General features: G+C 42.2%; 1 protein-coding gene across 3 annotated transcripts in view; it reads left to right on the top strand.

The window, feature by feature from the left end:
- SOS1 (SOS Ras/Rac guanine nucleotide exchange factor 1) overlaps positions 1–24613 on the top strand; it is an 83809-nt gene that overhangs the window by 50198 nt on the left and 8998 nt on the right. For all 3 annotated transcript variants that reach the window (XM_043512178.1, XM_038397579.2, XM_043512179.1), the window contains 8 exons: positions 2674–2801; positions 3803–4458; positions 13248–13329; positions 13786–13908; positions 15190–15293; positions 19624–19846; positions 21799–21918; positions 22762–22924. In XM_043512178.1, coding sequence (XP_043368113.1) covers positions 2674–2801; positions 3803–4458; positions 13248–13329; positions 13786–13908; positions 15190–15293; positions 19624–19846; positions 21799–21918; positions 22762–22924 — 1599 coding nt within the window. The remainder of the gene's footprint in view (positions 1–2673; positions 2802–3802; positions 4459–13247; positions 13330–13785; positions 13909–15189; positions 15294–19623; positions 19847–21798; positions 21919–22761; positions 22925–24613) is intronic.

Consider the following 24613-nt stretch of genomic DNA (forward strand, 5'->3'; position numbering starts at 1 on the left):
TTTTCTTGGTCTTCAACCTGTGTCGTAAAATATCATTATGCTGAATCAAAATCCTGGATAACATTATGTATATCTTATAAGTAATCCCATCACATACTTGTATCTCATTTACTTTGAATCCCGACCTTTAAGCAAATCAGTCTGCATTTTTCCATATGCTCAAAAGCGGCCTACAGCTTTCTGCATTGGAAAGAGACAGCTGCAACCTCAGAGAGAAACATATGGTAAGTAATAACTTTGGCTGCTGCAGAAAGATAGTCATTCAGACATAACAGGGAATCCAACCAGAAACCCAGGTTGCAAATAGTAGAAAAGACTGTCAGTGGGTACTGTGGGGGAGGTAAAGAATCTCCATTTAGTCTTGTGCACAGCTATAATATAAGAGTTCAAAGATCTTTATGCTACAATCTGTTTCATCCCAAGACTTCTGCCACGGTGATTGAGCTGTCCTCCCTCACGTTGGGGTTGTTACAGGTCAGATATAAACTAAGCAACCTGCAAGAACAAAGCCAGGTTAAGAGGTTGCTAGCTGTCCACGTCATCAGGATAAAATGCAAATATTCCACTAACCATCGGTTGAGGGTTCTGTCAGGAGATCAGTGTTCTCCTTGAGAGCCTTCTGGAAACACTCAAGTTGTGTTAGTATGATAATGCACAATCTAAACGATCCTTCATTGTGATGAGTTGGGTGTCCTAACCTCTGATCAATGGACATTGGGGTTGCTCTGTGAGGGGTTTAGTTTCCAAATTTCGCACCGCCAATCCCAATCCAAACACTACATCAAGAGTAAAAAGAAAAAGAGTACTTCATAGAATATCAGAGTTGGAAGGGACCTCAGGAGATCATCTAGTCCAACCCCCTGCTCAAAGCAGGACCAATCCCCAATTTTTGCCCCAAATCCCTAAATGGTCCCCTCAAGGATTGAACTCACAACCCTGGGTTTAGCAAGCTAATGCTCAAACCACTGAGCTATCCCTCCCCCCACTTGTGGCACCTTAGAGACTAACAAATTTATTTGAGCATAAGCTTTCGTGAGCTACAGCTCACTTGAATAGAAACCACCAGGGATCATCTCATTGGCCTCATGGTGACGAGGAAAAACTAAATTGATTCAGAAAGTTGGCCATCCATGGGAATGCTGAAGTTGTTGCTTTCAGCATTGGTGTCTACAACATGAGATAATGAACTTGAACAGGTCATGGAAAGAAGTAATGTCCCCCAGGACTTTCATACAAAGTTGGACACAGTATATTTGATCCAGTTTGGGAATGGGACACCTTTTACATTTCAAGTTGGATGCAAACACAGTCACACCACCTCCACTCTGATTCACCTGTGGGTTCATGTGGAACTGATACCTGCCTGAGACCAAATGTGCCAAATAAACCCCACAATTTTGTTGAGCTAGTACTTGGTGTGTAAGAGTTTCATCTCTTATCAAATCCGAGCATTATTGTTAATTACTGACAGCTGACTGATGTATTCATAAGCATAACCATAGTCTAGGAATTGCTTTCATTGATACCCTACCCCCTGAGAAAACTGCAGACTAAGCCAGAGGCACTGAAACGAAAATCTCAATTCAGATTTATGTCTAGCACCATTTTTTCAACCTGCTTTGTCTCATCCTTGTCTCCCCATCCGCTATAGGAAGAGAAGGACCCAAACCTTCACTGATAACATGCTTCCGTCCCCTCCAACTCTCAGGTTCCATTCCTGAAGCTCTTGGCAGTATTCCCTCACTCTGAGTCACTTTAACGTGGCCAGCAAAAGGACTTGCCTTTCACAGCTAGGTACCCAAATAGGGACCTCCTGGGTAGACTGCAAAAGACATCTCAATGATGTAACTACTAACCCTTATTCAACCAAACCTAAAGGAGCTTACAGTAACAAACCCTACAATTCCATCTCAGACTAACCAAATTGACAAACTAAAATAAGAAATCCCTTTGTAAAAGTGGACTTTAAAAACAAATACACACTGGTACCTCTCCTTCATTTTTCCTCCCAAACACAGAGAGCCTTATCCCTCCATGTGCCTCTTTCACAAAGAAGTGTAACCTCTTCCAGCCTCATTTCCCAGCCCTTCTCCCACAGGGCCATAAACCAATCTACCCTACTCCCAGGAAAATCCTCATGTATGTTATATGGAGGAGGCTGCACATCATACAAACATATTCACATCCCTCAGAAAGACACACACAGGCTTCTCTTTTATGTCTCCGGCCCACAAGAATGTAAAACACCCAACCAGCTCCTCTCACATGGGTTGTAAACCTATTAATTTAGAAATAAACACAGACGCCCAATTATGTCCCTGCCCAGTGAGGGAGGCTTCTCTCTTAAAGGGGACTCTCTTTCATACTGCTGGTAGCATGAGGGGGACTGGAGAGACCTGGCATAGAATGGTAGCTTCTTCCCTAACATAGCTGAGTCCTTGGGTAGACAAGGAACTCTTTTTTCTTAAAAGGGACCCCCCACACACACCCCATTGCTGTTGGTAATGCATCTAATTAATGTAGATTATTCTGTGATTTAGATAAGAAAAACACAGAAACCTAGCAAATGGAGAGATTTCATCTCACTGTTAAACAGATGATTTGTAATGCTTTCACACATGCATATACCATCATTCTTTAACATTTTTAATATTTAGCTTTCAATATTCACAGCAACTGGAAGAAAAGAGTGAGGATGAAGAGGATAAAGAATGTTTAAAGCAAGCGATAACAGCCCTGCTTAACCTTCAGAGTAGTATGGAAAGGATATGCTCCAAAAGTCTTGCAAAGCGAAGACTTAGGTAAACATGTTTCCATTTTTTCTGCTTTCAGCCCTCAATGCTTTGCTATAAATCCAGGGTTCCCAGTTTCCTCTTTCAGTAAACAATGAACAAAATAGTTTGTGACAAGCCTGCTTTTTCAGAGGAAGTGACATCAAAGCTAAGATAATTTGTTATTGTTTTAAAACCTTTCGTATTTGTATCTGTCTTTGCACACAACTGGTCAAGACATCCTGAGAATCTAGTGGTAAGCAGAAGGAAAGATAAATTGTAGATTTTTTTTTTTCAGATAGTAAGTGGATTTGTAAAATTATAATTGCTAATGTGCATTTCTTATGGTTGAAAGTAGATATTCTTATGTCATGGAACCATTTAAATGATCTAAACAGATTTTTGTGTGCATACTCAGTTGAAAACCAAGCTCAAATGTGAACCAGTAATTAATTGCAATGTTGTTTACTTCAGATATATTTGGTTATGATTAAAATAAATGACAATATTCATGCAGTGCCAGTTTATAAGTAATATAGATACGGGTGTTTTTAAAAATTCTGTTCAATACATTAATTTAGGACGATTTTAATATTTTCTTGATAACTAATCAAATTTTGTACTCTCTAAAATGGAATCTTTAGGCTTAGACATAAATGCATCGTACAGCTTAGCTGCTAATTGAGGACGGTAGAATTGAGAGCATTCTTAATAATGGAAATAAATTGAGAATACATGTTAGAGCATGTAAAAATGTACTATAACAATTTGCCTTTTGCTGATTAGGCACTTCATTTAAAAACATTTTGCATTGAATAGTTGATAACACATAGAATGCTTGTATCCAAATGAGGCACTTTAGGAATTAGCAAGCACTTTCTCCATACTGGTGGTTTCATTAAAATGATTCTCTTGTTAGCATGTGTTTCTTTGAGGGTGCATTTACCTTATCATTTGGAAGGAATAGATTATTTTATCCTTTCTGAACTAATGTGTTTTCCTTTTTTTATTACTATTCTTGTTCACCGAAGTGAATCTGCATGTCGGTTCTACAGTCAGCAGATGAAGGGGAAACAACTAGCAATCAAGAAAATGAATGAGATCCAGAAAAACATTGACGGTTGGGAGGGTAAGGACATTGGACAGTGCTGCAATGAGTTTATAATGGAAGGAACTCTCACACGAGTAGGCGCAAAACATGAGAGACACATATTCCTTTTTGATGGACTAATGATTTGCTGTAAGTCGAATCATGGTCAGCCGAGACTTCCCGGTGCTAGCAATGCAGAGTATCGTCTGAAAGAAAAAATTTTTATGCGAAAGGTACAAATCAATGATAAAGACGACACTAATGAATATAAACATGCCTTTGAAATTATTTTAAAAGATGAGAACAGTGTTATTTTTGCTGCTAAATCAGCAGAAGAGAAAAACAACTGGATGGCAGCATTGATATCTTTACAGTACAGAAGCACTCTGGAAAGAATGTTAGATGTAACAATGCTACAGGAAGAGAAGGAGGAGCAGATGAGATTTCCAAGTCCTGAGCTTTATAGGTTTGCAGAACCAGACTCTGAAGAGAATATTGTATTTGAAGAAAACATGCAGCCCAAATCTGGAATCCCTATCCTCAAGGCAGGAACTGTTGTCAAACTCATTGAGAGACTGACCTACCACATGTATGCAGGTGAGGCAGCCTTTAAGCCATTTTAGAATATTTGAAGCCATTGATTTATTTTACTAAATCCCTAATTTCTTTGCATCAGTATTTATTAATACAGAATGAGAAGCAAGATGCTGTCATTTTCTGGGGTTTTGCAAAGCTTCAGTCTGTATGTGCAGCATCTTGATGCAGTAACTTGGCTAAGAATATAAGATGTCTAACAGAGTGGCTGCAGCACTTCTCTGTGGAAGCCACTTCAGCTCAGTGTCTGAAGAAGCTCTCTGCAGTCCCTAATGTACCACTGTCACGGGGCAGAGAACTGGATGATAGCAGTATTCTCTCTTGTGGCTTTGTCTCCAGCCTGCCTCTGCTTTGCCCTTACCCACCCCAGTGCAAGTACAGAGCTGTTGTGGAACAGGGCCATACACATTTGGCCCACTCAAATCCAGCTTTTTCTTGTTCAGCAGAACCACAGCTGTTCTGTTGTCAGGTGTTCCCTGTGGCCTAATAACATAAAGCATACTAAACATTGGTAGAGTAAAAATAGATTAAAAGACTGTGTATTTTTTTTGGAAAAGCATAAAACAATTTGAATAAAACCTCAATTAATCAGCATGCTTTACAGTGAAAAAGGCATTCTGAAATAAAATTGTTTTTTGAGTTAAGGGTCTGGATTCCAGAGAGGCAATCTTTATGTAGCCCCATTACTGTAGACATAAAAATATAGGCCCCAGTCCATTGAACTCACTGGCACTATGCATGTACATAAAGTTATTCTCATACATGGGTACTTGCAGGACCAGGGCCATACACAGTACTTCTTCCTGTATGTTCCAGGCTTCAAGAGTTGCTATCTGCTTGGACCTCATAAGCTGTGATGATATTTGTAGGGCCACGGGTTCAGAAAGAGTTTCTGTATTCTCTATTTTAAAACTACAACCTTGAATTCAATCTGTGCCCGCACGGGCAGCTAGTGAAATGAACACGCAGCAAAGAGGCAAGATATAATATCAATTTAGTAGTTAGAGTAGAGGTGAGCAAACTACGGCCCATGGGCCACATCCGGCCCGTGGGACCCTCCTGCTCAGCTGCTGAGCTCCTGGCAGGGAGGCTTGCCCCTGGCCCCTCCCCCACTGTTCTGCCTCCTGCGCAGCCTCAGCTCACTGCGCCACAGGAGATGCTCTGGGCGGGGGGGCTGTGAGCTCCTGGGGCAGCTCAGCTGAAGAGCCTGGCCTGACCCGGTGCTCTGTGCTGTGCAGCACAGTTGTAGTGCCACCGGCCACCGGTGCTCCAGGCAGCACAGTAAGGGGGCAGGGCGGGTTGGATAGAGGGTAGGGGGGAGCTCTAGGGGGTGGTTGGGGATCAGGGCGGTCAGAGGGCGGGAAACGGGGGGGTTGAATGGGAGCAGGGGTCCCTTGAGGGCAGTCAGGAATGAGAGGAGGGGTTGGATGGGGCAGTCGGGTTGGGGGTCCAGGGGCGGTCAGGGAGCAGGGGATGGTGGATGGAGCAGGAGTCCCGGGGGGAGCCGACGGAATGGGGGGGCAGTCAGGGGGTGAGAAGCAGGGCGGGGGTCGGATAGGGGTCGGGGGGCCATGCCACACCTGGCTGTTTGGGGAGGCACAGCTGCCCCTAACCGGCCCTCCATACAATTTTGGAAACCCGATGTGGCCCTCAGGCCAAAAAGTTTGCCCGCCCCTGTTATAGAGGAACAATTTGTTGCATATTTCTTGCTTTAAATTTAACCGAATTTCAGTATAAAGGCTTAATCAGATTATTAAAAGGAAAGGACAAAGCTACTATACTCGACTTTACGGCTTTTTAATACAAATGTCTGTACTTGGTAGAGAGAGATACATAATAGCACTCTTCCCTAGTTACTTTGCTTCTTAATATTTTATGTGCTGTGTTTGCAGAAATTTAACCACGTTTTCTTGTTTATTGCTTTAAATGTGTAAATTTCTTAAAGAAGGTGCCTCTTCCCAAGAAAGAGTTGAAAATTGGTTTGTTCATTTTTTTAGCCTAAAGTCTTACGTTTATTAGTCAAAACAGTATGCAGTACAATAATTCAATGATTTTACATTAAGAGGAAAAAAATAGAGCAATCTGATTTAGAGTAACTGAGTGCTCAACACTCCACTTTTTTTTTTAAACTATTCAGTAATTTGCCAATTTAGACAAAAGATCAGGATGCTTCCTCCCCCCCCCCATGTCAAAAAGTTATATATTTTGATTTTTATAATGCTATATTATTGAATAATTCTTTGACTTTTTAAAATATGTAATTATTTACTTTTTCTTTTTAAAAAAGACTTTCTTGAAGAGACCAGGGTAGGATTTCTGTGAAATTTTCTGTTCTGTTTCCTGATGATTTTTTTCAATTATTGCTAGATCCTGCATTGTAGGTTTTTGTATTCCCAAGACTGACTTTAGATCCTATTGGGAAAACAGGTTACAGTAGTAGTATTTTCCAACGCATTTGGAGAGATTGGCTTTCACCAGGGATAGGTTAAGGCAGTTCTTTGACTTGGATAAGTTTAGGCTAGGAATCAGTAACAAGGCTGTATCAGAGATGGGGTTGGATTCTCTGACAGAGATGGAGAAGATCTATTAGGTCAATGGTGCCCAACATTATTACACGGGAGGGTCACATAAACCCTAGCACAGTCTTGTGTGAGCCAAACAGATTCTACATATTTTAATAAGATTTAAAATCACCTGCATTGATTTATATTTTAAGTTCAGCTTGTTTTATGTATTTAGAAAGATTGTTTCTATATACAGTATTGTCTGTTTATACAGTTATATAAACTAAAATGATGTAAACATGATGGCAAAACATTAATGGCTGTTAGTATATTGTGTTGAAGCAGGCCGCGGGCCTTAGGAAGTGCTCTGGTGGGCTGTAGGTTGAGCATCCCTTTATTAGGTCATTCAGTCCAACCCGTCAGCGTGGAATTTTTCTTTAGAATACATTTTCCAGTGTTTTTGCCAGTCTAATTTGAAAATCCCAAGTAATGTGCTTCCAACACTTCCCTAAGGAGACTATTCCATACCCTAATATATCTCGCAATTAGGGCTTTTCCTCATATTAAGCTGTAATTTTTTCCTTTCTCAATTTCATTCCATTACAACTATTGTAAATTGCTCTCCGTCCTTGGTGCCCAGTCCTTCAGGGAACTGATACATGACACATTGCAAGATTAGACCCTTGAATATTTGTAGGTGGCTTTCAGTTTCCCCCCTCCCTCTTTTGCTATCGCTTAACCAAGATATCTGTATTTCATTTGTTAATCTCTATTGTAAATTAATCTCTCCATACCCTCAATCACTTTTATTGCTCTTCTCTGAATGCACTTGCATTTATTAATATCTTTCTAAAATGTGGTATGAATAAATAAAGTACTCCAGATGCAGTTGCAGCAAAGCTATTTTAAACCTCTGTTCTCATTTGCTCATAACTTTTCAAACCTTTCAGCCTTTGGGGGTGAAATTTAATTTGTTTGGTCTGTGTCCCGTGAATTTTTTTTGGAAGTTGGAGCAAAGGCAGTTCAGCAAAAGAGAGCGAGCAAAAGCCAAGACATTTTAAGAAGAATTGGTTTTGAGGCGTAGTTTTGAAAAGTTTGAGCACTAAAATAAGTGGGGAAATGAAGGTAGTATTTAGAAGGGCAACAGCCCCAAAGGAGAAGTACCTTTTTGAGTTTTCTGGTGAATGCGTGTTTTGATTTGGCTGAGTTATAGGCCTTTGAGACTCACCCTTTTCACATACATAACGATTTGATACAAGTTATTAATACATTTGGCAATGTTCCTAGTGTTGGTAGGACGCCCTGTTTGTATGCTTGTGCTCAGTGAGTTCTCTCCTGAGTTCTATCTGCCCAAAAAGAAACAGTTTTTCTAAATTATTTTAGGAACACAGGATCTAGTAAAAGAGATGTTTCTTTTGCTGTATTCCCCACCCAGATGCCCCCTTGATTTACCTATAGTACTAAGCACAAGGTGGTAGCCAAGAAGAGTCCTGACTTTTAGGTCCACTTCTTCCACCAAATGCACTTAATAATTCCCTGTGATTTACAACTCCTATTTAACAAAGCTTAGAGGTGGTGTAACTGAGGCACAGAGAGGTTATTTGGTTTGCTCAGGGTCACACAATTCTGTGGCAGAACTGGGAACTTTAGTCCCATTTGATGGGTTGGAAAATTGAGATCGAAAAATTGACTGATTTGCCTATGTTGCCCTGGGGGTGGGGGTACTGTGATAGGCATTGAGTTGTAACCTTAAAGACCTGAGTTCAGCCACTGGATCTGACGCCTGTATGCTGTGTGAAACTAGGTGAGTTAGTAACGCCTCTGTACCTCTTGTCACTCATCTTTAATACAGAATTACTCATGCACACCCACCTTTGCAAAGGGCTTTGAAATCCAAGAACGAGAGAAACACTGTGTATGCTAAGCATTATTAGCCAGGCTTTTCAGATGAACAAAGGAACACAGAGGTTCAGTGACTTAACCAGGAAGCACTATGACATAAGAAACTAGATCCATTCTGAGTGAACATATATGATGCCTATGCATGTGACTAACCTAGCTTTTTATGACAGGTTTCAGAGTAGCAGCCGTGTTAGTCTGTATTCTCAAAAAGAAAAGGAGTACTTGTGGCACCTTAGACTAACGAATTTATTTGAGCATAAGCTTTCGTGAGCTACAGCTCACTGCATCAGATGCTGTAGCTCACGAAAGTTTATGCTCAAATAAATTTTAGTCTCTAAGGTGCCACAAGTACTCCTTTTCTTCTAGCTTTTTAGTGAATGTACATACTTTGCAAAGTGTGCAGTGATTTGCTGCATTTTTCGGAGATGCAGAGTGAATGAAGCAATCCTCCACAATATCTCTGCCCCTCTTGTCTTTACATAATGTGGATGAGCTGAGAGTATGGCTCCATTTGCTCACTTTACAAGACCTACTCAGGTGCCTAAGAAAGGCCATTCTGATGGCATCTAGCCAAATAATTCCAGATTGTAGAATTTGTTTTCCCACCATACATAAAATTCTGTTAAGAACAGATTAAAAATTTTGTTCACCCTTAACTCTGCACCTTTGTTCATATGCATTATTTTAGTCTCTTACTGCATGATCACACTTTCCTCAAACAGTGCCACTGCTGCACACAAATCTCGTACCACTTCAACTTAAAGGTGTAACTTCTCTAACTGTGAGCATTATTATTTATTACTTGTAGTGCATAGGAGCCCTAGGCAAGGACCAGGATCCCATTGGGCTAGGTGCTTTACCGCCCCGAAGGTCTTACATCCTATAAAGCAGGCTTTTATCGTGTAGGTAGGCCTGGCACTGCAAGGTGACATAAATGCAGTGTACTCTTCGTAACAGCAGACTGTAGCTAAATTAGTTGCAAACTCAAGGCATGAATGGTCTGGGGCAAAATCAAATATCAGATCTCAGTTTTTTTGTAATCAGAGGTCCATAATGATTGATTATGCAAGATTTCATCTACTGGGGTGGACCTGCCTGTCTCACAGGCTATATTAATTTATCTGCAAAAAATGTTCCCATTGGCCCCAGGGTGAAATCTCTGGTAGAGCAGCTCCAATGGAGTAGTACTACCAAGGAGTCAGGCATCCGTCAGTGGCCAGAGCCGGTGTAATGACAAAGGCCTCCCGGGATTCACCAGGTTTGGAGGCAGGCCCCATAGCCTTTCCCATGAGGTATGGCAAACCACTGCATCTTCCTTGTAATGGGACAGTTCGATATATCTCTGCATGGGGAAATTTCCCCAACAAAAGCCCCTTTCCTCAGAGTTTAAACACTAAAGGAGACTATTTGGCCCTGTTTGCATAAACCTGTGTGTGTGTGTCCCCTCCTTTTCCTGCTGTTTGTGTAAGAGCATTAAGGTTAGGGGCTTCTAGTTTTGAAAGTCCTGGCAATTTTTATCTATAGGGCAGTGCTGTTCTATTTTTAAAGCTTTGATATGTTAAGAGTATTTGTGCGTCAGCGTAGTGTCCGTTTCCTTTCTTAAGGAATTCAAGGGTGATTATTTATAAATCCTTGTAGAATAAGTTATTGTTCTTTTTTTAGCTTTTAAATTGGTTGTATAGAAGGGAGAATTATCACATGAGCGGACATCCTGACGAAGTGGATTTGTCTTTTTTTTACCTACAAATTGGTTAGTTATATAATATACATTATTTTTAAGCCACTGATTTTGTTAGTAAGATAACACCTGTAATCAGAAACCAAAAGAAGAAAAGGTTAGATTTGTGTTGCTGTATTTACCTCACATGGAACTGTGCTGCTGTGGGTTCTGTGGCTCTAAACACCGATTTCAAACCCTAATGTAAATAACAATAGCTATGACTCAGATGCATGATAGCCAGGAAACGTTTAAAATTATATGGAGGCATGCTACTCTTTGGCTTAAACAAAACATGTTTAGGGTTCATGTGCGTTTTAATAATATATAATGAAAATCATTCTGTGGAAACGTTACTACTTATAGGCGAATAGTTAAATAGTTTTGTTCATGGTTTGAGTTAGGAGCCAAAAGTCAGGCATCTAAATAGGGGGCCTGATTTTCACATGTGCTGACTGCCTACAACTACCATTGTTTGGCATCTAAAAATTCAAGTGCTCATAGTTACAGGGGCGGCAGGTTTGCAGAAATTTTGGTGGTGCCCAGAACCTGCCTCCCCCCAAACTCTGCCCCCCCCACCTGCCTAAGGCTCTGGGAGGGAGTTTAGGTGGGGGGAGGAGGTCTGGGGTGCTGGGGTAGGGGATTGAGGTGCAGGACAGATGAGAGGTTGGGCTCTGGGACGGAGTTTGGATGAGGGAGAGGGTCTGGGGTGCAGGATCTGGGTTGGACTTTGGGTGGGCTTGATGCAGGATCCGGGCTACAGCAGGGGATGGGGGTGCAGTAGGGGGTGAGGGGTGCAGGCTCTGTGAGGGAATTTGGGGACAGGAGAGGGTGTGTGGAAGGGGGTGGGGGTGCAGGCTCTGGGACGGAGTTTGGGTGCTGGGTGTAGGCTCTGGTCTGGGGCAAAGGGTGTGGAGGTGTAGGAGGGGGTGAGGGGTGCAGGCTCTGGGAGGGAGGATGGAGGGCTGGGGTGCATGTTCTCGGAGGGAGTTTAGGGCTGGAGGGGGGGTGTGGGAAAGGGGTGGGGGCTGTGGGAGGGAGTGGAGGGGTGCAGCACTTACCTGGGACTTCTAGGCAGGGCGGGCCGGGGGTCTCTGTGCGCTGCTGCCCTCGCAGCTTCGCAGGGAAACTTGGGGCAGGACACAGACCCATGCTGCCCAGGAGCCTCAGGGAGGGGCTCGCAGCCACATGGAGCAAGCATGCAAGAAGCTCAGCTCCCCTACACTGCTGGTGGTGAGTGGGGGCCCTGGGCCGTTTTTAAATGGCCCGGGGAATGCATGGGGGGGCGCCTGGGGGAAGGCAGGGCCGAGGGAGAGACGCAGCCTTATACAGTGCTGGAGCCAGGCCCGTGGTGCCTCGACACCAGGAATATTTCTGGTGCCCAGGCACCATGGGCCCATAGAACTCACCACCCATGCATAGTTATGGATGTAAACACCTACCTTTTGGCACTCGAGTTTGAAAGCTTGGCACGCAAGCACTTTCCGTCCCACACTGAGTAAAGGGAAATCCCCTATTTTCATTATTTGCATGACTATCTTATTAAGGAGACAAGGTGGGTGAATTAATATCTTTTATTGAATCAACTTCTGTGGGTGAAAGAGAAGCTTTTGAGCTTACATACAGCTCTTCCTCAGGTCTGGGAAAAGTATTTAGAGTGTCACAGCTAAATACAAGGTGGAACAGATAAGGAGCTAACACATGTTAGGAGAGACCATTTGGGGTGAAGTGGGCAGGGAACACCTACCATTTTACGACAAAGCAGGGTTAGCAGCGTGGGGGTGTTCTAGAGAGAGCTTGATGGAGGGATGGTTGTGGTGGAAATCTGAGGGAGTGGAATGAACACGGGGAAAAAAAACAAACCGCTATATCACCTGTGGGCAAGCACTTTTTACAAAAAGATCACTCCATATCTGACCTTTTAGTCCTCAACCTCAAAGGAAAAGTGCAGAACACCTTCAAAAGACGATCCTGGGAACTTAAATCCATAACTCTGCTAAAGACCAAAAATAACGGACTTAAGACCGTCTATATGGCTTTGTCTACACTAGCACTTTTGTCTGCAAAACTTTTGTTGGTCAGGGGTGGGAGAAAAACACCCCCCTGACCAACATAAGTTTCATCAACAAAAGCGCTGGTATGGACAGCGCTTTGTTGGCAGGAAAAGCTCTCCCACTGGCATGGCTACCACCGCTCATTAGGGGCAGTTTAATTATGCTGGTAGGAGAGCTCTCACTGCTGAAAAGTTGTGCCATTTTTCTAGTCTGAAGTTTTCTGGCTTCAACTTCCAGCCATTGGATCTTTGTCTGCTAGACTGAAGAGCCCTCTTATCAAATATCTATTCCCACTGTAGATACTTTCAATCAGTAACCCCATCCTTCTCTTTGGTAAACTAAATATAAATTGAACTCCTTGAGTATCTCAGTATATGACACGTTTTCCAATCCTTTCATCATTCGTGTGGCTCTTCTCTGAACCCTCTCTAATTTTTCAACACTTTTTGAAATTTGGACAGCAGAAATGGACACACTGTTCCAGCAGTGGTCACACTAGTGATGGAATTAGGAAGAAACATCTCCCTATGAAAAAGTTATCCTTGTGAAGTATTATAATTAGCGAATTTGTTGAAATTAAAACAATTTTTTTAAAACAGTTTTTTTGTATCCTAGACCCAAATTTTGTTCGGACATTTCTTACGACATATAGATCCTTCTGCAAACCTCAAGAATTATTGAGTCTTCTGATAGAAAGGTATGTGACTTTTTTGTATCTTCACTGCAGTGCTTGCTGTGCTAGTCCATCTGAGGAGGGATCTCTTTTTTTATTTATTTTTTTTAAATGTGGAGTAGGATTAAAAATGTTTTTGTTTTTAAAATTTAACATTTTAAAAAGTTGGCTTCAATTTTTGTCACTGGTCTCTCTTAGAAGTTTTCAAATCCAAGGATTATGAAGTCCAAAAGATTGATCCTCAACTGGTGTAAATTGATATAGTTCCATTGAAGTCGGTGGAGTTACGCTGAGTTTCACCAGATGAGGCTCTTGCCCCAAAGGTTTTATCATTTTGCAATCTGTATTGGCACGTACTGTCAAACTCTTAATTGTTTTGTTAGTGCATGTTCTGAGAAAGGTTAACACAACAAATTACAGGTTCCTATTTACATAATTTAAATTAATGTAAAAGTTTAGACTTTGTTTGTCCCATGCTAGGTTTGAAATTCCAGAGCCTGAGCCAACAGAAGCTGATCGTATAGCTATGGAGAATGGAGACCAGCCTCTTAGTGCAGAGTTAAAACGATTTAGGAAAGAATATATACAACCTGTACAATTGCGGTGAGTATTAGAGAAATGCAGATAAAACTTCTCCTTCGTAGAGTGGCTCTGCAGATTCCCACAAGGCGTCTCTTGTCATTCTTCATGAGCCACGGAGCCACTGACACAGTGGTAAAGTGCCTAGTTTGTATCACAACAATCAGGAACCTGATTCCCACCTAGTAACGCATCCTCAGTTTCATTGATTCAGCTTGTAAAACAGTTATAGAACCACAAAGCTCCTTTCTTTACAGTAGATAGCTCGTTGGATAATAGCAACAAAAAAAAAAGTTATTTTCTTATAAATGGAGTTTTCTGAATGCATTGCCTCTGCAGATGTGCGTTGATCCCTCCCACCTGCTGTATACTTTGGAATCCTTCTGAAGACTCTGAGATAGAGGAGAAGTGAGGACAGGTTAAGGGGTCAGCTTTTATAAAGTCTTAAGTTCTAGACTGCTACGATGCAAATTAGGCACTAATGCTCCCTAACGGGTTTTCTGAAATCCATGCTTCTGTGGCTTGAGGCATGGAGCAGCAAGGCTGCTGTAGACCCAGTTATACTGGCAAACCTGCACTTTTGCCTGTGTAGTTTGTTTCGCTCAGGGAGCTATAATAAGCTATGCTGGCAAAATCTCAGGCATGGTCTATACTACAGCTGCTGGTCGATCTAAACGATGCAATGTGAGTTATGTTAGTAGCGTAACTCAAGTCGATGTAGCTTATATCTACTTACCACAGGGTCCACACTATGCTATGTCAACGGGAGATGCTCTCCCGCCGACATTGCTTCCGCCTCTCATTGAGGTGGAGTACAGAAATTGATGGGAGAGCGCTCTCCCATCGATTTGAGTGTGTCTTCACTAGACACGCGAAATCGATGCCACTGCATCAATTGCAGCAGCACCAGTTTAGCTCCATAGTGAAGACAAGCCCTCAGTTTTGCCAGTATAAGCTGCATCCACTCTAGAGGTGCTTTGCCAGGATAGTATATTGCTACATTTATACCAGCAAAGCACTCCTCATGTAGATGTGACCTAAGTAAGTAACATTGTTTTCTAATTGACAGCATTATTGAGAGCTTTCAGGTGAAATTAATATATAAATGTTTTTAAGGCAAGAACTAGCTGTGCGCATTCTTTTGTGAATATTGAATGTGAAATGAAAACTGTATATTAGCTGCAATTGTTCCCTTGGTTCACCCTCCTGTATGGTCCCATCTAAGCCATAGTGCGAGGCATTGTCAGACATAGACTAACAGTCTCTTCCCACAAAGAGTTTATAATCTCTCCTTTAACGTTGTAGAGTGTTAAATGTATGCCGACACTGGGTAGAACACCACTTCTATGACTTTGAGAGAGATGTAGATCTTTTACACCGATTGGAAGAATTCACTGGGACAGTAAGAGGTATTTATGATTACAATAGATATCAGCGTTTTAAAATATGTCCAGTGTTAGACATAGTGGTGATGCTTCCTTACAGCCAGTGGATGAAGGAAAACGAAATGTTGGGTGCTTATGATGACTTATGTTACTCAGTGCATACCCTGAATTAACCTTTATTTAAAAATCAACTGCTGTTTTCATTCCCAGAAATACAGTGCCTATTCAGAAAAATATGATCCATGTTACTTAACTCTGATGGTCAAACTATAATTCTAGTTATATTGAAAATAAATTGATATAATTGAAAATTGCCAGCAACTAAGTAGGTAGTTTTGAAAGCAGGTCAAAATAGTCTTTGGTCACCTGCTTATTGGGGGAAATCCCTTAAGCTATAGTTAGGAGTAACTTTCATAAAAGCTTAATGGAGGAAACAGTGTAATCTAGAGCAGGGATGCTCAGGCTGTTTCACAGTATGAACCACATCTTGAGAGGTTATCACATAGGCTGCCTCCCCCCCAGTTCATAATTGTGTAGCAAACCTTCCCCATTAATTTTTAATAATGAAACTTCCCTGTGGCAGCTACAGCAGTTGCATAAAGGAAAAGGTTATTTTAGAAAAGTGTTTTAATGTATATTTAGCAGCTTGAAACAGGAAGAGAACAATCATGTGACTAATCAGTTCACTGTGGACTGTCAGCAAATTCTGTAAACTGGCCAGTTTGGAAATCTTTGGTCTTGTGGACAGAGCATAAGACTGGGATGCAGGAGTTTGAGTGATTGCAGGTGTCCGTTCCACTTGAGGTGTGTGTGTGCACCCAGTGCACTAGTGTCGTAGATTTTTCCCTTAGTGATACCTGTCGGCACAGGACATATGCCCTTTGCTACCCTACACTGCTGTGCAATGTTATGGCAGAGCTGCCCCCAACCTCCCCTCCGTTCCTTCTTGCCACTCATGACAGTAGACAGAGCATGGTAGCTTGCTCTTGCAAGTGTGTGTTTTTTGTTTTGTTTTTTTTTCCCCCCCCTTGTTGGGAATTTCTTTTTCTAGTATCTGTAGCTGGTATTCATCTAGTAGTTTATAGTTAGTTTAGATATGTTTAATTTATTATTCTTGGTGTATATTTTGGTCCCCACTTGTCTGGGGGCTGATGCCCAGTACCAAGGCATCACTCAGTCTCCGGGCTTCAAGCCTTGCACCAAATGCTACGAGTTGATGCCAGTAATTGACCTGCTCTCCAGGCATCTGAAGTGCTTTGGGGAGACTAATGTCTGGGACAGATGCCAAATCTGCATGGACTTTAATCCGCAAACTAAAAGTGACAGAAAGGTGAGACTATGTAACTGCCTCATGGAGATGGCACTGTGTCCACCTTCAGAGCTTTCCTGCCCAGAATGGGCACCAAGCGCCTTTACTTCTGTTAGGTGTGCCTCTCTGGACATTGTGGAGTCTCAGCACCCATCTTCTTTCCTGGTGCTAAGGAAGAAACAATTGTAGGGTGAGTTGAAGGATCCACCCTCTAAGAGATTGAGGTCCCCACCACGGTCAACCAACAAGCAGGCTGGGAAACAGGAAAGAGCCTCCTTGATGAGGAGACATTCTCTGGTGCCAATAGCATGTTAGGCAGGGTCGTTTACTCCGGTACAGGTGCTGTTGAGACTGACCACTGCTGGAGCACCATCACAGCCAGGGGTGCTGACCTCTTCAGTGCAGCAGCAACAGCATCAAGGGAACCTCTCAATGCCGGAGGCGTAAGATGCGGCACGCAATCTCCTGCCTCTGTCAGTTCCAGCTTCACCAGCGGTTTAAGAGACTTCTTGACTGGCACCAATGAACACTCATTCTGACTCACCTGCAGGTAGAGCTCAGCTTTTGGGCACCTTCAGACCATCCTGCACCTGCTCGCAGGTGCTGTCAAGGGCCAAGCCTAGCATGCTTTCTTTGGTAGCGTCTTCTGAGTGTCACCATCGCTTTTTGGCACTGAGAGATACTGCTCCTCCCTGATCAGGCGTCTCGGGTTTATCACCTGAATAGTCTCTTCCATCCTTGATATGCAGCTGACATTCTGCACTGGTCGGTGGGCACGGAGCTGTGGTTGGGAAGAAGCTGAGGTCCTGTGCCCTACCATTGGCCATATTGAAATCCAGGGGGATTCCCTCCCACCACTAGATCTTCTCTGCACCCGCCTCCCTCCAGATCCTCAAGCAGTGGTTGTAATAGTTCACTGGAGGATGCATGAAAGGTCAGGTCCGGTACCATGTTTTGTACTGAACAAGAACAAACTGGCCCAGTGGTTCCTCCAGTGGAATTGTGAAGGGAGGCTCCACCTCTGTTGAAGAGGGTTGCTTCCTCCCTGGAATTACAGGTAGAAGTAGTTCAGATAAGCATGCACAGATTGGACATTCTGGGGTCAGCAGGGCCCTTCTGAGTGGCTCTCTCCATAAATGAGGATATTCTGGACCCCACAGAGGTGTTGTGGCAAACACCTTCATTGCCATCTACAGCCAGTAGGACTGAGAGGAGGTCTTAAACTCTCTGAACTGGTGAGTGTACCTTCCAATGTACATATGAGAGTTCCTTTTGTTCCTCTACAATCAACATTGACTCCGGTTACAGAGGCTTTTTCCCTAGGTTGGGAAACCCACCTGGGAAGTCTCTGGTCTGGCCAAGAGATAGGTAGCTTTCCACATAAACGTGAGGTTGTTTCCTTCCACACACACAAGAAGAAATTTCCTAGTTTTTATGGACAATACAGCAGCAATGATCTCTGTGAACAGACTAGGAGGGGCCAGATTGAATCTACTGTGCTAAGAGGCAATACGGCTTTAGTAGTTTTGTATCACCAATACACTTCACCCCAAACACCTTCTGGGTATTCAGAACACTTTATCAGATTGCTTGAGCAGGTCTTTCACCAGTCTCCATGAGTAGTATCTCCAGCCAGATATAGTAAGTGTCATTTTTCAAGCATAGAGGTTCCCCATGTAGACCTGTTTACAACTCGTCACATCTGAAAGTGTCAGCAGTTTTTGTTTTTAAGAGGGGGTCACAATCCAGCATCCCTGACAGATGCTTTTCTGTTACCCTGAAGGACAGACTCGTCTATGCTTACCCTCCAGTTCTGCTCCTCCCCAGAGTATTATTAAAAATCAAGCAGGATCATGCTCGTACAATCCTCATAACACCAGTGGGGCCTTGCCAGTAATGGTTCTCCACTCTGCTGAGCCTCTCAACTTGGGCTCTGCTGACATAACCTCCAGAATCAGACCTGATCTCTCAGAACTATGGTCACCTCTTTCATCCTAACCAGTGACTCTTCATCTTGCAGCCAGGACATTCTGTGGGAAGTACCTCAGGAGGTCCGTCCAAGGAATGTACAAAACATTCTTTTGAATAGCAGGAAACCACCTACTAGGTACGCTCACCTGTTGAAGTGAAAGCAGTTCTTCTTGTGGTCTCAGCAGAAAGTTGTATCTCCACTCTGGGCTCCTAGCCACTCTGGGCTCCTGGACTATTTGTTACAGCTGAAACATCAAGGTCTTTCCATCAGTTCCATCGGAGATCACCTAGCAGCTATCTCCACTTTTCACCCTCCAATTGCAGATCGTGCTGTATTCTCCAAACCAGTGTCACTCAGGTTCTTAAAGGGTCTGGACCATTTATTTCTCCAAATGGAGTATCATATCCCTCCTTGGGACTTGAATCTGGTGTTAAGTCTTATGGGTCTTCCCTTTGATCTGTTGGCTACCTGTTTGTTACTTCATCTTTTAATGAAAGTGAACTTTGTGGTGACAATTCTCTCCACAGAGAGTAGGAAAATTGCAAGCCCTGGTGTGTGATCCACCTTATACAGTCTTTTACAAAGACAAAGTGTACTTATGCCCACATAGAGAGGTTGAGGATGGCTCTGCCCCACAGGTACCACTAATGGAAGGATCTTCAATGCTAGCACACTGGCCATGCACACACCTGAAGTGGAATGGACATGGTCAACACATCTCAAAGAACAACAGTTACAGAAAAGGTTAGTAACTGTTTTTTCTGGGGTCTAGTTTTCCCTTCAGTTCCGTGTGTGAAACTCCCATTAATTCAGAAGGAATTACGTACATGCTACTACCAGGATCACTGGGCTCCTACTACTATTTCTAGTTTTGCCGCTGCTTGGCTTTGTGTGAGTGAAACCCTGCTGTGCTTGTTTGCCCTTCTTTAAATTTGGGAGAATGCTTACTTACCTCAGAGTATTGAGGTATAATGTTTGTAACGTGGAGATTTAAAAAATGACATTGGCCTCTTTGAAGAAACATAGAATTAAAAGCATTAAATAAATGTTACTGATGTCTCTCTTTATTCCAGGTAAAGCTATGAAGAAATGGGTTGAATCAATCACAAAGATAATCTACCGGAAAAAGCAGGCACAAGCCATTGGGCCAAGCCACAATATCACTTTTGAAAGTTCACCTCCTGCAATTGAGTGGCATATAAGCAAGCCAGGACAGCCAGAAACTTTTGACTTGCTCACTTTGCACCCAATAGAAATTGCTCGACAGCTCACTTTACTTGAGTCAGATCTTTACAGGTATTTGTCCTCCATTGAAAAACTGAATGTACTATACCACATTATTGCACAAACCCAAAATAGTCCCAGAATTACTTCTGCAGGCCTTCTGTACAGATCCCCACTATTGGCATACCCCCTTGACATATGTCATGTGCTAGGTCATTAATTATGCAGCAAAGGAGTTTAAAGATGCACCACAAAGTGAAAATATTTGTATGTTTATATCATGGACATCAAGGTATCTAAGCACCTATAATTAATGCATACTATTAATTTCAATATAGTAGAGGAGAATAGCTCCTGATATTTTGATATTTCCACAATGGGCAAACCTTTGAGAAACCAGTTAAACCATTTCTCTTCCTATCCTAGTTTGTGAAGAACATTATGAACCACAGAGAATCCAACAGCAGTTTGTGAGAAGGGTGTCAATGAGGTTTAGACTTCATACTTCATTTAGAGCAGGGGTCTCAAACGCGCTCCCCGCTACGTTATTTTCTGCGGCCCGCCAGCTCCCCATGGGGGCCCCTTCCCCACCTCCCCCCCAAGCATTTACCTAGAGCTGCTCCAGCTTGGTGCACACCAAACTCCCTCCCTCCCTGCCTGCCTGCCCTGCCCGCCCTGCCCCCGCACCGCTCCAGGAAGCGGCTGGGACCTGCAGGAGGGGGCCAATGGGAGCTTTGGGGGAGGTACCTGGAGGAGAGGCCAGGGCAACACACAGACCCCTGTGGCCCACCCCCCCAGGTCCCGGCTGCTTCCCGGAGCGGCACGGCAGCAGGGCAGGCAGGCAGGGAGCCTGTCCTGCCTCCAGTGCGTGCCAGGCCGGACCAGCAGCCGAACCCCCTGCCTTGAGCCCCCTCCTGCACCCCAATCCTTTTCCCTGAGCCCCTGATGCACCCTGCATACCTCCTGCACCCCTGGGGGCAGGGAGGAGACTGAGTTGGAGTGGGGATTTCAGGGAAGGGGTGGAAAGAGTCTGGGCAGGGGCGGGGCCTCACGGAAAGGGTGGAGTGGGGGCAGAGCAGCGGGGGGCAGGGGTGGTCAGTGGTGCGGCCCTCGGACCAATGTACCAGTCCTCATGTAGCCCTCGTAGTCATTTGAGTTTGAGACCACTGATTTAGATGAAAGGCGGTTACTATTAATGTCAGGTTTCAGAGTAGCAGCCATGTTAGTCTGTATCCGCAAAAAGAACAGGAGTACTTGTGGCACCTTAGAGACTAACATTTATTAGAGCATAAGCTTTCGTGGGCTACAGCTCACTTCATCGGATGCATAGAATGGAACATAGAGTAAGATAGATATAGATAGATATACATACAGAAAAGTTGGAAATTGCCATACAAACTGTGGGAGGCTAATTAGTTAAGATGAGCTATTATCAGCAGGAGAAAAAAAACTTTTGTAGTGATAATCAAGATGGCCCATTTAGACAGTTGAAGATGTCAACTGTCTAAATGGGCCATCTTGATTATCACTACAAAAGTTTTTTTTTTCTCCTGCTGATAATAGCTCATCTTAAATAAGTAGCCTCTCACAGTTTGTATGGTAACTTCCAACTTGTGAGTGTGTATGTGTATATAATATCTTGCTATATGTTCCATTCTATGCATCCGATGAAGTAGGCTGTAGCCCACGAAAGCTTATGCTCTAATAAATTTGTTAGTCTCTAAGGTGCCACAAGTACTCCTGTTCTTTTTACTGTTCATGTGTTTGTTTAAATATTTGTTAATTGATAGCGTGATGCAAAGAGCAAACAGAAGCAAAGGAATACCAATCATTTTATTCATTCAGTGAGTATTTTGATTTTGAGATCATGGTAGTTCACTATAAGCTAAGTATTTTTTCAAGCAATGGTCCTTCACTAAATTAAAATTCACTGATAATTAAGACTTTTTTTTTTTTGGAATAATGGTAGTCTTTTTAAAAAGATTTATATGGTGCTTTATTTTTTTTTTTATAATTTCTTTTAGAGCTGTGCAGCCATCAGAACTAGTTGGAAGTGTGTGGACCAAGGAAGATAAAGAAATTAATTCTCCCAACCTTCTCAAAATGATACGGCACACCACTAATCTCACTTTGTGGTTTGAAAAGTAAGGGTTTTTTTGTTCGTTTTTTAAATCTCTACTTCTGGAATGTTAGTGGATCTATGTAGTTCATTCAGATGCTTCCTGAGAGGTAACCTTAGGAGAAATTTTGCCTTGGGGAATCCCCTACTCGGGCAATGGCTAAGTGTTTCAGTTTGTCTCTGAGAACAACTATTCGTAAGTAGGCTTGGCAGAATTTGATTTTAATTTTTTTTATAATTTTGACAGAAAATGTGGTGTGTTTTTTTTAAGCACTGGTTTTGATTTAAAAAACGATAAAATGTTCACAGTTGCACAAAATTATGGGTTTTAAGCAATTTTTTTTCAATTTTCATCTATGTAAACTTTCACAATTGTGGAAAATTATGGAAGGGTATCAAACAATAATTTAATGGTCATAGATGTTGGGATTCAGATCGTTAAAGCTTTATAACTGTTAAAACACAAACTGTCAACATCAGATGTCAAAATACACAAAGTAAATATCCTTAAATCAAAGTCTTAAGTTCTCAAGCAGCATTTTTCTTGCTTTGCCTGTCTCTAAACTTTTATTATTATCAATGGAAATATTTTTGTGTTGGTTTGTGTGTATGTTTAAATCAACGTTTATCAGTTTTTATTGATAAAATCTAATCCTTTGAAGCCTACTTCTAATATTCCCAGCCTTTTAACCTGAGAAATGGGACCTAACTTGTTCTAAATCTCCCTCCAGTTATTTGGTGGGCCTTGTTGGATCTGTTGAAACATTTCAGAATGGTACTCTTTGTGCTATAGCTGAATCTTTGTTGCTAGGCAGAGTTCTGGCTCTGTTTTATTTCTACAAAATTAGCATTCTGCTTGTGTACTTAGATGCATCGTAGAAACAGAAAACCTAGAGGAAAGAGTAATTGTAGTGAGTCGGATAATTGAAATCCTGCAAGTTTTTCAAGAGCTAAATAACTTCAATGGTGTTCTTGAAGTTGTCAGTGCTATGAACTCTTCACCTGTGTATAGACTGGATCACACATTTGAGGTAGGTTATAATGTTTTCAGTTTTCAATCTAGAAACTGTGTTACAGTTAAGTTACATTCTGTTACTATAAATGCTTCTCCTTTCAATAGCACATTAAGGGTGGTAACGGGCTCTTGCACTTTGAAGGAGCCTTTGCTTTTGTACTTAATGTTCACGCTATCTGGACTCAGGCACTGCCAATCACAAGACAGAGGAGAGAATAAAGCAGAAAACTAGAGTGAAGGACTAAAACAGAGAGATGGCTGGGAGTTAAAAACCTGAAAGAAACTGAGGAAGAACAAAAAGAAAAGGAGTACTTGTGGCACCTTCAAGACTAACAAATTTATTTGAGCATAAGCTTTCATGAGCTACAGCTCACTTCTTCGGATGCATTCAGTGGACGAAAAGTGTCTTAAAGGGAAGATTAAGGAAAACTGAAAATTTTTTTAAAATATTCAATACAGAAATTTTACAAATAAGGGGAAACAGTTAATGAAAAATATGGAAGAATAGATGTACCAAGACTCAAAACTGAAGGAAAAGAAATGGGATGTAGGAAATACTTGTCAAAGCTCATTGTTAAACTTTCTAAAAAAATGCTGTTTTATTACAGGGTCTCTGACAGCAAATACTACAGTTAAAGGTTGCAAAACGATCACTATTATAACTCCTTATTTTCAGATGCTTACAGTTTTCTACAACTTTTTTGCCTTTTGGGCTGAATCTCTGACCAAAGATGAATGTTTCTGGAAATGTTTACTAAAATTCCTTCAGTCACTTTTGAGTTGTTGGGGAGGAAAAAACCAGTGATGGTGAATCCCCAGATGTACTGCACATGTGTGCATAGCTATATTTGTAGTGCTGTACCTAGTCCTCTGAACTCCTCCAATTATGACTTCAGTTATTTGCATCGTCTGAGGATTTAGTTCTCAGTGTAGGTCATTTGATGTAGGGGATCAACTGAACCATTGGCAAGGACTACATACCTGTGCATAAAGCAGGAAAAGTGAATACTTCAACAATATGCAGACTGCACCATGAATATAAGTGTGCAGCGTCCCTGGCTTCCTCAAGGGAAGTAAAATCACCCGTGGAAGATTAAATGAGTGTAAAATATAGTTATAAATTTCTGTGTAATGTCAGAGGGGGGTGTGTCATTCCAGGGGTTCCCAAAATAAATACAATGGTAAGTAAGGCAGAAAGACATGGCAAATCACCAGAGCCCACTCCCTGAAACCAGTAACTGGCAAGATTGAAAATAAAAGGTGGATTATCAGAAAGGCATAGGCAGATTGATCAGAGGAGTGGGTGTCTGTGGAAAGATGTGGAATGCACCAGCTGCAGGAAGCAGGAAAAAAGTCTGCATCTTCAAGCAGGTTCCCTCCATACACTTTAGCATAGAATCCATACCCAGTTAATTGGGCTGCTTGAACTACACTGACGTGAGTGCGTAACTGAATTTTCCATAGGCATTTACAGGATTTAAAGGTTTTAGAGGTATACTACCAATATTATGATTGACAGGAAATCAAGGCTGCATGCATCAATAATTTACGTAGCTACTATAATAGCAAGATTATGGTCAGGGGCTGAGGGATATGTATGAAAGTCAGGCTTTTGTGAAGAGCCCTAGCTGACCTGGTTGGAGGTTCAATGTCCTGATCCTTATACCCATATAGCTCTTTTCATCTCTAGATCTCAAAGTATTAG

Source organism: Dermochelys coriacea, chromosome 3, assembly GCF_009764565.3.
Source record: "Dermochelys coriacea isolate rDerCor1 chromosome 3, rDerCor1.pri.v4, whole genome shotgun sequence".
Lineage (NCBI taxonomy): Eukaryota > Metazoa > Chordata > Testudines > Dermochelyidae > Dermochelys > Dermochelys coriacea.